This window comes from Botryllus schlosseri, chromosome 3 (genome assembly GCF_051294905.1).
Source record: "Botryllus schlosseri isolate E-star chromosome 3, Bs_hap1, whole genome shotgun sequence".
NCBI lineage: Eukaryota > Metazoa > Chordata > Ascidiacea > Stolidobranchia > Styelidae > Botryllus > Botryllus schlosseri.
Genome location: NC_137238.1, coordinates 23094349 through 23106367, shown reverse-complemented (window position 1 = coordinate 23106367; position 12019 = coordinate 23094349). Strand labels below are relative to the sequence as shown.

At 40.2% G+C, this 12019-nt stretch overlaps 1 protein-coding gene and 1 long non-coding RNA gene across 3 annotated transcripts; both read right to left on the bottom strand.

Moving 5' to 3' along the window:
* Positions 1–1164: 1164 nt before the first annotated feature.
* LOC145436113 (uncharacterized) lies at positions 1165–6387 on the bottom strand. Of its 2 annotated transcripts, XM_080313394.1 has the most exons (5): positions 6086–6387; positions 4890–4992; positions 2873–2938; positions 2455–2526; positions 1165–1542 (listed from the first exon to the last, which is right to left on the bottom strand). In XM_080313394.1, exons 2-5 carry the CDS (start codon positions 4980–4982, stop codon positions 1273–1275), a joined length of 501 nt encoding a protein of 166 aa, XP_080169520.1. In that variant the 5' UTR covers positions 4983–4992; positions 6086–6387; the 3' UTR covers positions 1165–1272. The 2 variants fall into 2 exon arrangements, with proteins under 2 accessions (XP_080169520.1, XP_080169519.1); XM_080313393.1 differs by lacking the exon at positions 6086–6387 and having other exon boundaries at positions 4890–5850.
* Positions 6388–7646: 1259 nt separating this feature from the next.
* LOC145436114 (uncharacterized) lies at positions 7647–10969 on the bottom strand. The gene is made up of 3 exons (XR_013914179.1): positions 9082–10969; positions 8060–8184; positions 7647–7712 (listed from the first exon to the last, which is right to left on the bottom strand). It is a non-coding gene; the product is annotated as an uncharacterized LOC145436114 (long non-coding RNA).
* Positions 10970–12019: the final 1050 nt, after the last annotated feature.

Genomic DNA, 12019 nt, shown 5'->3' with positions numbered 1-12019 from the left:
CAATTCAAAAGGATTGGGAAAAAGAGGAAGTTTGATGGAGTTGGTCATTTCATAGTTTGTCTTTGTCAAAGTTGCAAACTTTATGGCTTGTTGCTGTATTAAGCCGTGGATTGGATGGTAAGTATTGATGTATTTATTGTTCCTGTCTTCGTTGTAATATATCCGCCGAATCTGCAATGCGTCACTGGGTATAGTCGAACCTGAAGCAACTTTTCAGTCAGATACCGGTATATAGCGGGAACTGCCAAACGGCTGCAAATAGTGATCAAAGTTTACTGCGTATCCATTTGTATATGTAGTTGTAGATCATGTGGAAGTTGGTAATGCGTTAGTAGTCCTATACGTTTCACAAGCTCCCTTGCTTTTATTTTGTACCGTACTGGGCAATGTTAAAGTGAAGTATTTATCCAACTGGAGGAATATTTATCCTGAGGTGATTGAAAAAACTTCAGCTTTGAAAAATATGGGATATCATGCTATACTCGAGCCTTTGATTCAAGATTTGAAAACCCTAGAAACATAAGGAACTGATGTAAATTTGTATTTTACAGATATACATACTGCAGTTGTTTGTAATATTACTCCTGTGGTATTTGTGACATTGAAAATGAGGCTGCTGGAGATCATGAACGAGTGATTACAGTGGATCAAAGATCTGAGATAGCTGAAACTGTGAGAACTGTATTTCGGAGTAATATCGGGGACAGTATATTCAACTTCTATATTACGACTCGTATGATCTCTCGGCAATTCAAGATAAAGGAGTAATATGACTAATCTTGACAGACGATGAAAGTAAGTAATTATTACCGCAAATAAATTGGTACACTGTAAAAACTGGGCCCACCCCTAGAGGTGGTTCAAAATGCCACCCCATGATCAGAAGGGTAGGGTGGACTGGTCTACCCACGCCACAGGGTAGACTAGTCAAACCACGCCACAGGGTAGACTGGTCCAACCACGCCACAGGGTAGACTGGTCTAACCACCCCTATCCGGATATAACCCTTACCTATCCGGATATATCAGCCTTGGGATATTATTTACAAAATTAAATCCAAGGCATAACAACCTATATCCTGCCCGAAAATCTTCATCAAACGCTCAATCTCCGGTTACCAATACCAGCCCATACCTTTGTCAAACGCCTATTCCTGCTGCACTCTTATATACCATATCGGTTTTTGTGATTTTTATTGAAGTGTTCATTATGCCTCGCATGCTGACATAAATTACCAAACATCGTCATTATTTCAGGCAACTCATTTGCAAATTAGTCACTAATCTCGCGAAGTTTGGTGCGAACAGCACAACTGGCCTTTAAATTAGGCACGCGAGCGAGAAAAATCGACATGAAAGTGAGAGATCTTTCAATCTTGGGTGAAAATGTCATGTTGAAGACCCAATGAATTGATATCATCACCGCCAATGCCTGATGAAAGCTGCGTATTTGTGTCATGCGTCGCCCTTCAAAACCGACTGTCCACTCTTCATTCGTCGTATCAAAACAAATGACAGGGTATCCATTTCCGTGTTTGGGTGTCTGTTATTATATCAAAAAGAATTAGGACAAATCTACACAGCACATCACACAGACACATACTTCTAGCTATCAGCAGTGTTGGGATCAAGCCACTACCTTCGAGTGACGAGTCATTTTGACTCGAGTCAAGTCAGAATTCAAGTCAAGTTGCCTTTTCGAAGCAAGATGTATGAATATGTCTCAAGTGACTCGAGTCAAGTCAGAATTCAAGTCAAGTTGCCTTTTCGAAGTAAGATGTATCATTACGTCTCAAGTGACTCGAGTCAAGTCACGAGTCAAGCTGCCTTTTCGAAGTAAGATGTATCATTACGTCTCAAGTGACTCGAGTCAAGTCACGAGTCAAGTTGCCTTTTCGAAGTAAGATGTATCATTACGTCTCAAGTGACTCGAGTCAAGTTGCCTTTTCGAAGTAAGATGTATCATTACGTCTCAAGTGACTCGAGTCAAGTTGCCTTTTCGAAGTAAGATGTATCATTACCAACCGGGGGTCCGCAAAGCATTTTCAGGGGGTTCGCGAAGCCTCAAAATAGTTGATAACCTAATTTGTATTTTTTTTAAATTCGGAAAATCACGAGGCAGTTTCGTTTCATTACTAGTAAAACTCTCAGAGCTTATATCAACAGAATAACGTGAATAAAGGGATGGTAAGAACCCTGAAAGGTTCAGGTTTGTGTGAACATTTTGCTTATATTCAATATTATACCATGTTTTTGTTCAAAATCCGCGACACACAGTTTGGGAATCGCTGGAATAAACTAAGCAGATTATGCAGCCAGGTGAAAGTTGCAATCTTTTTTTGTCACCAACATTGCTAATTATGTTAGTTGCGGCAAAAAATACCAATGGTGCGTAATTTACATAGGATAATTATAATAGATTCACATGCTAATTTAACATTGATGAACTTCGTACCCGATCAATCAATAGGAAGTGGTCATACTTTTCGTGAAAAACGGCGGGTACTGCGAAGTGCGACCATCCAATCTAGAAATACAATAATAAAATTGGGTACTGCGGGGAGCAAAAGTTTACTAGTTGATGACAACATAACTTTGATCACATTGGTTGCGGTCAATGTATTTGTGACACATAAATGGAGAGTCAGGAAAAAAATATCAGAGCAACAACGGATTTTGGAAAAAAAATTAAACTTGGTACAGCTGGAATAAAATATGCAGATTTGGCAGCCAGGTGAAAGTGGCGATCTTTTCTTAGTCGCCAACATTGAACGAATTATATTAGTTGCGGCAATAAAATACCAATGGTGCATAATTTACATAGTGGAGTTGATAATCGATTCATAGGCTAATAACATTGATGAGCTTCGTACCTGATCAATGAATAGGAAGTGGCAATACTCTTCATGAAAAACGGCCGGTAGCGACCATCTGAGATTCTGTAAAAAATACAATATTGAAGTCAGGAGTTAGTTACTGCGGGGAGCTAGTTTATTAGCTAGTGCAGGGGTTCTCAACCCGCGGCCCGCAGACGCTTTTACTGTGGCCCGCGAGATCTTTCAATATGATCGCAATTACTACCGGCACAGTATTGTTGCATACGGTATCAATTTAGCCACTAAAGCTCTCTTATCGCTCTGTCTCTGTTTCGTTTGATTTATTCTCATTCTTCAATGTTTTCTGGTTTCTTGATATATGGTCGAGTTTAGATTCTTATTGTTCTGAATAGGTCTTCGGACAGTCCATCTCGAGTTACACATATCACCTGATCTTAGAAAAAAGCGTTGCTAGCTAGGTCTCAGGCTGAGCAATCCATATTTTGAGGCATTGTTGAGATTGCCGACGACGTTAAAAACGCATGATTCAAAATTGCTTGGTATATCGCTAAACCCATGAAATCTGTTAAAAAAGGTGTTTCTCCAACAAAACGTTACTATACTGTGCGAATCTCCGCTGTTTCCGGAGTTTAGCAGCAAGGACAACTTCACCTAACAAATTTCGAAGCTGCAGTTGTCTGATTCAACCGTGACAAGAATGGTAACAGCAATGTCAGTTAATCTTTTGTCGCATGTTTTGAAACACGTTGCCCCGCAGACTACTTTAACCTAGCATTGGACAAAATCTATGGACATTGCAACGCTAATTGTATTGGGGTATTCTATCAGAGTGGATATATTTGTAGACGGTAATGCTGGCTGGGCAAACGTGGGGAGATGGGACTAGCAAACAACATCAACTTAACAAAGCTGACTTCTGTAACTATTGGTGCAGGGCATCAGCCATGGAAGGAAAGGAGAATGGTTGATTGATTTGCTCAGAAATTTCCCCGGACGTGAGACTTCTTCTCATGTCACAGAGAGCCTAAAGTGACAATGGCCTCTGTAAAGAAAAAGTTACCGTAGTTTTATACTTGCTCGCTCACGCATTGAAACAGAGAGTTCAGTTCTCTGGTGCAAGGGTTTGAAGGTGCACAATGTGCACTGCACATACCGACTTGGGAACGAATGCAATGCACGCTTCATGAAGGGATTTACGCAACAATCTCACTAGAAACAGCAACTGAAAGCTTACGAACGCTGTCCATTATGCTGTAGAATGCATACAAACAAAATGCCCATACACGACTGGTAAATAGGCTATATTAGCCTAAATATAATAGTATAGTCCACAAATATACGATAATAATGTTCTGCGGCCCGCAGCGCTTTTTGCTGTTAAAATGCGGCCCGTTACGCAAGGAAAGTTGAGAACCCCTGAGCTAGTGACATTGCTGTAATCTTTCAATTACTATAGTTCAGGGGCGACCAGCCTTTTCGGTCAGAGGGCCACAATAATCCAACAAACCATTGCGCGTGTCACTATAGTTGAACTCGTTTCTGTAAATTAGGGGCAAGAAATCAAGTGACCATAAATCGCGCAAAGGGCTAAGAAAAATTCCAAGTCAAATAAATCCGCTGCGAAATATTCTACTTTATGGTCATATACTAACAAATAAAATCTACGAAAACGTGTCTGGCTCCTGGCTACGTCAATAGCTAGCACATGGCAAATTGTTATTGATTATAGGTTCTATTACTACCATTACCTAATCTGGTTTGCTCCTATCGGACAATGAAAAAAATGACATCAACATTCAAGTGGCCCGCGCAACGGTTCATCAATTTCATGTGGCCATTTGGCTGAAAAGGTTGGCCACCCCTGCTATAGAGCAAGTGCTTTGTTTGCTAAGGAGGTTTCAAATGGGTGCCATATCTGATTTTGATGACTAATCAATACCGAGCAAATCACGGCTTATGAAAATTAATTGACATGAAAGTCAGAGATTTTATAATTTTGGGTAAAAAATAGCATGTTGAATACTCAATGAATTGATATCATCACTGCCAATACCTCATGAATGCTGTGTATTTGTGTCATGTGTTCCGCTTCAAAACTGACTGCCCACTCTTCATTCGCCATATTGAAGCAGATGACAGGGTCCATACTTGGGTGTCTGTTAATATAACAAAAAAGAATAAGGGTCAAACATATACACGCAAACATACATATCGACTAGACTAGCCTAGCCTAGCCTATATAGCAGTGGTCGGGAACCTTTTTGTCCGAAGAGCCATATTGGCCCTATTTTTTTCCATCCCAACTAACAAAGAGCTATACATGTCAATCAACTGATACGTCACAATTGAAAATTCAAGACGTCATGGTAGCACTAATTCGAGCTCACTGCATGGGATTCCTCGTGTGCGCCATATTTTCTCTGTAAAATCTGGTATTTATTGTTCGGAAAGGAAGGTCGAAACGAGAGGTATAGAACAGACGGGCCAAGCCTCACCCTTGATAACGCAATTCATATGTAGCTTAGAATTTTTTACAACTGATATTAATCGAATGTGACTGTCACACTGATTACGAAAATCTATATACTTATTGCCTTCTCAAAGTATTCGACGTCAACATAAAGTTGCGTTACACGTATACATTTTATCGCCGCGACTACACAGAGCTATACTTACCGATCAAGAACGTGGATAGCTATGGCGTTGTTTGTAATTCGAATTTTTAATTGTCACATTCTCAACAGTTCATTTCGTGACGTAGATCAGGAAGACAATGCGTATTTGTAAACTGCGTTTTGAAATGGGCGCCGCCGTGTCTGCTATGCTCTTTCATTACTTAACGTATCGCGCAATTCAAGATTTCGAGTCGGGTACATAGAAGTCGCGAGTGATATTGGCCACCGGCGTGACAGTTACTTAAATTTGATGATTTTGAAAAGAGGGGGTCCGAGCCCTCAAACGTGAACACGACATTGTCCTTACCTCTCAAAGACTTGTACTGCCACGAGAATATTTTGGCCGTGATTAAAATTTACCAACAACTCGTTGCAATATTGATCAATTCAATACAAAAATAAATATTTGGTAAAGAGCCATATCTTATACCCAAAAGAGCCATAGGTTCCCGACCACTGCTATATAGTATTCAGCTTATGAAATATAGGGTATGATCAGGCATGGACCAGGCATTGCTTTTTTCAGACACAATATGAATATAGTATTGACGCAAAAAGTTGTCGTATCGCTCACCATAAGTAGACCTGCCAAACGACGAAAGTAACGGAATAGCCCCAATTTCCAGCCAAAATACATATATGCTGATTTGGCAGCCAGGTGAAAGTGGAGACCTATTTTAGTAATCAACATTGAACTTATTCCATTGGTTGCGGTTGCGGCAATAAAATGTCAATGGTGATTCATTCCCATGCAAATTTGTTTCAATGTTTTACCGCTCCGCGAGGTAAAAAAGTTGCAAAACACTTCTCTAAATTATATTCCATCAGAATCAAATGTAAACCTTTCAAAAAAACAAAGATTATTTGACGTACCTCAGGGGTTCTCAACTTTCCTTGCGTAACGGGCCGCATTTTAACAGCAAAAAGCGCTGCGGGCCGCAGAACATTATTATCGTATATTTGTGGACTATACTATTATATTTAGGCTAATATAGCCTATTTACCAGTCGTGTATGGGCATTTTGTTTGTATGCATTCTACAGCATAATGGACAGCGTTCGTAAGCTTTCAGTTGCTGTTTCTAGTGAGATTGTTGCGTAAATCCCTTCATGAAGCGTGCATTGCATTCGTTCCCAAGTCGGTATGTGCAGTGCACATTGTGCACCTTCAAACCCTTGCACCAGAGAACTGAACTCTCTGTTTCAATGCGTGAGCGAGCAAGTATAAAACTACGGTAACTTTTTCTTTACAGAGGCCATTGTCACTTTAGGCTCTCTGTGACATGAGAAGAAGTCTCACGTCCGGGGAAATTTCTGAGCAAATCAATCAACCATTCTCCTTTCCTTCCATGGCTGATGCCCTGCACCAATAGTTACAGAAGTCAGCTTTGTTAAGTTGATGTTGTTTGCTAGTCCCATCTCCCCACGTTTGCCCAGCCAGCATTACCGTCTACAAATATATCCACTCTGATAGAATACCCCAATACAATTAGCGTTGCAATGTCCGTAGATTTTGTCCAATGCTAGGTTAAAGTAGTCTGCGGGGCAACGTGTTTCAAAACATGCGACAAAAGATTAACTGACATTGCTGTTACCATTCTTGTCACGGTTGAATCAGACAACTGCAGCTTCGAAATTTGTTAGGTGAAGTTGTCCTTGCTGCTAAACTCCGGAAACAGCGGAGATTCGCACAGTATAGTAACGTTTTGTTGGAGAAACACCTTTTTTAACAGATTTCATGGGTTTAGCGATATACCAAGCAATTTTGAATCATGCGTTTTTAACGTCGTCGGCAATCTCAACAATGCCTCAAAATATGGATTGCTCAGCCTGAGACCTAGCTAGCAACGCTTTTTTCTAAGATCAGGTGATATGTGTAACTCGAGATGGACTGTCCGAAGACCTATTCAGAACAATAAGAATCTAAACTCGACCATATATCAAGAAACCAGAAAACATTGAAGAATGAGAATAAATCAAACGAAACAGAGACAGAGCGATAAGAGAGCTTTAGTGGCTAAATTGATACCGTATGCAACAATACTGTGCCGGTAGTAATTGCGATCATATTGAAAGATCTCGCGGGCCACAGAAAAAGCGTCTGCGGGCCGCGGGTTGAGAACCCCTGACGTACCTGATCAACATATCATCTTTCATGCAGAATTGTAGGTATAGAAACAATCCGGTCTAGATTTGGAGATGCTGTAACACAATCACAAAATATCTTATTGAGTCAAAGTTCATCACTTGATACATGCAGATGAGCATTAACTCATTACAAAGACACAGCATATCGAAGAGTGCATTGACGTGTCGCTTCATATGCACGTATTTCTTTAGATAAAAATCGGTGTGCACGTATTGAGGCATGGCCTGATTTCGATTGTCATGCAATTTCAGCATGACTAATGAATACGATATATCATGAGAGGCAATTAATAGATAGAGATTAACTACTTGGTACAAATATTTGAAGAGATCACGGCTTCTCTCAAAATCAACAGCTTTATTGGAACAAATACATAGATAGCAGAAAGAGAAGAACATACCCATAACATTACAGCATTTTGTCTCCTTGGGATATCAACGCCCGCTTCATTCTATCAACCAGGATATTTCGAACCGCGTTGATCTCGCTTACTTCGTCTTCAGGTACATAAGTCGAAACAGCTTTCTACAAAGCAAAGCAGTCAAATTTTGAAATATGCACTGAACCGGAATTAAAATTTCATTAGAAGATTGAATGTGTGGAACCGAAACTCAAACATTTTTGCAACAGGTGAAGCAATAAAAACAAAGCAACCTCGATACAATATAGTACATTGATTTAGGCAGCTAGTGTGAAATGGAGATAGTTTTAATTATCTTTTAGTTTTAAATTTCTTTACAGTGGCTTTCTGTACGGAATAGCTGATGCGAATGAAATTTTTGTACTGATTAATTTGAGACCACGTCATATTTAGAGAGCAGTGCCCCTTCAACTCAAACTGTACCACAGGCACTAACCATTCTTTCTAATGATGGTAAGTTTGAAAGCATCACTCTTACCTAGAGCATGTCCGGATCAAGATGTTTTATCTTTTGGCTGTCTGCCAACATATTTATTGCTTAGGCTAAATAATTTCAATACCGTACATATAATTTCAATTTATGTTTTATAATTTTATCGCGCGCACTCGCATTCATACACATGAAATATAATAGCACGATGCCCACACTCTCATGCAGAAATGACGATATTTACATTACCAAGGTCTGTGGTGACTGCTATGGCTGGAGCAGATATAATTTATAGCTTTTACGGTGACTTGGTAAACCAGTCGAATTTTCATGATAGTGATATTCAGCCTGCCAGACGACCAATCAAGTGTGCTTCCGACACCAATTCCATACTGGATATACCAGCATGGTTTCATACTAGAAAATGACATTGAATTGCAGTAACTTCTTGTTATCAACTATATAATTCAACCGAACAAATCTGACTCAATGACTCTAACTCAAGCATGCAAATTTGAAAAGGCAAATTAGAAGCATGCAAAATACACTTATGAGTGCATTATCGTCTCACCTTCAATTTCTTCACGTAACGTAATATCCAATATGGCGTCCGACCGTCACCGTCAGAAACAATAGAGCAAATAGCGTAACCGGTATAGGCCAGCGAGAATAGAATGCGTTCATAACGCATCCCTTAACAGGATGAACAGGAATCATATTCTAAAGCGTACAACTATTGCCCTGTGCAGTGAGGATAAGAAACTCGCATCATAGTAAAACTGCAAGACATATTCGCCATCTTTCCCCTTCCGCTTCTCGCTTTCGATCCTCGATTTCTGAGTCACTAAAGCGTCACCGACCCGGTTGATCAATCAGCATCAGATATTAGTAGCTTCGCTTTGTGTGCGTGCCACTTCCTACATTCACTAAATGAATATTATAACTATCATTATTGAGTTCAGAGTAGAGGTTGATCGAATATGATGGTAAGATGTAAGTCGAACCATTAGCTCATCTGTGTTTATAAAACTCGGTGGTTGAAAGGTGTTTGCCGCTTCAATTTGGTTCCCGCGGAAACACAGCTGATTTCGTGGGATCGCCGCGCAAATAACTGAGGCGTTGCATTACGGTAATTTTGAATCATATTATCTCGATACCGTGCACAACGATATTAGAATTTTAGATCAAACTTTATACGGTAGATCGGTATATCGCCTAAATTTTATTGTATAAGTTTGTGAGTTTAAAACAAAAACGATGTTGCGATTTCCTGATATAAGCTCACTGCTAAATTTTGAAATGAACAAACTATTATATCTTCCCTCAACTCATTCAATTCCTCTTTAACGGTGCTGATTTGCACGGCTGACCGATGAATATTCTATCAATCCCGCTCTCCCGCTCTTTACCGAGCAAGATAGTGTAATGGTTATGCGTCCGGCAACTTGATCGGTAGGTCGTGGGTTCGATCCCCGGCCGTGTGAGACCAAAGACTCGAAAACTGGTATCCGCCGCTACCCTGCTAGACGCTCAGCATCCACGGATAGCATAGAGGAGAAAAAAAGCGGGGGTGCTGACTAGATGACTAGTGTCGCATCTCCGTCGTCAAAAGCACCTCGATGGTGCAGACGAAACTGAATACCCCTATTCTCTCTCGATAAATGATATGTCTGTCAGTTCGGCCGTCCGATATGTTGATTTGCACCAGCAGAGACTTTGAGCACATATGCATTCAATCTCGCGACATCAACGCCGTGCAAGCATCTCGCGCGTACATAGCCTATACACCACAGGTGATTGGAATGATCACAGCGGAAACATATTTGTTTCCTCAATTGATCAGCGGTGGGGTCGCCGTACCATGCTTAATCCAGGGTGGCAGGATGTCATCCACCGTAATGCAGGGGTAGGAGCAACAATCCACGCCTATTTCACTCTAAAACGGGGTGGAGCAAAAAGGTACACCCCTACGTTACGGTGGATAATTCCTATCCACTCCTATTCCACCCCAAAACCCACGGTTATTTTTTACAGTGTAGGCTACTATACTAGGATTGCACTCTTAACGCATATTGGAAGAGTTGTTTCGGGGTTCCGAACGACACTGATTCCAAATATGACATTTTCACTGTATGGTCCAGATAAAAAACGGCTAAGAAATTAAATCTACTTGTTATACTGAACACTGTATTAAATCAAAATGAAGTAAAATAATTATATTTAGGGTAATTGGATTTATCATAATTGGAGTTTTTTATAGATTATTTCTTGAGAGACCACATTATATTTAGAGTGGTGCCCCTTTAATTTCAACCTTGCAATCGATTTCTTACAAGCACGTGGCTATTTTTGTGCTGAAGAGATATTTCCATGGCTAACCCAAGTATTATCGTGACTCTTCTATACATGTGCAGAGAAAGCTGTTTGCAAAGTCAACACATCTACCCTTCCGAAGACGAACTTAGCGTCGACGAGCATCAAAAGGAATCATCGGTCACAATGTTCAGATTTTGGAAGAAATGAAAATATATTGCCTGAATCAAGCCTGTTTGGATGTTGACTTGACCTCGAAGATTTTGGAAAAGACTTGGAGCTCTGCACTCAGTCTCCTGCTACCGCAAGAAATTCCGATAGAAATTCAAAAAGTTATGGGTAAGTAAGAGACTTTCGCAAATTTAGTTAGTTGGCGGTTAATATCTGTCGAGTAGTTCTAGTCGCGGATTGTGAAAAATGATTAGTTCAAATTTTAGTTGCGGGTTTCGGGAGGTGAGTAATTCTTGTTCCAGCTTCGCAGTTGTGTACTGTGTAGGTGCTCAATAACTGCAAAACACATGTCATCGCGAGGGTGGGTTGAAATCGAATAGCCTACCTGAGTGATTCCACAGATCTAGTTAGTTCAGGGGTGGGCAATTATTTTTCTGTGCAGGTCACTTCAGTAGTAGAAAGTAAGTTGGCGTGCCGAGCCGAGCCAACATGTTTGGCTATATTCTCCAGTGTATTGATTTGATTTATAAATGGAAAGCAGTGAATTACATTTTTAATAAATACGTCTCCGTGGATGTGTTGATATTAGATAGCCTAATGAGAAAAGTACGGTTAATTAACGAAATGAAAATTTATATTTATTTTCCCTCTTAATAATAATGTTAAACATGATACATTTTGAATTCTCTGTAATCCAGGTTTTTATATCAATACATTGAAAGGTAGGCTATATCCTAACAGTTGCGACTTGATGAAATTGACATATATGTATCGGTTTTGGTCGACATGTTGCGGTACTTTTGGTCAAGGTTTCCTCGCCGTTAAGCTTTTTTGCAGCACACTTTGCACAGTCAATTGTTAGCCGAAGCGTCATTGTCAACGTCTTGGTGTGTCTTGACGCGCTAACGGCCGACGCCGAAATGCTGATCTCTATAAATGAGCTGTTTTGCGGGTAGAGTGGTACCCATATTATTATCAAAACATCTAGTCACTATATATCGCGCGAAGAAAATTTGAATGAAGTT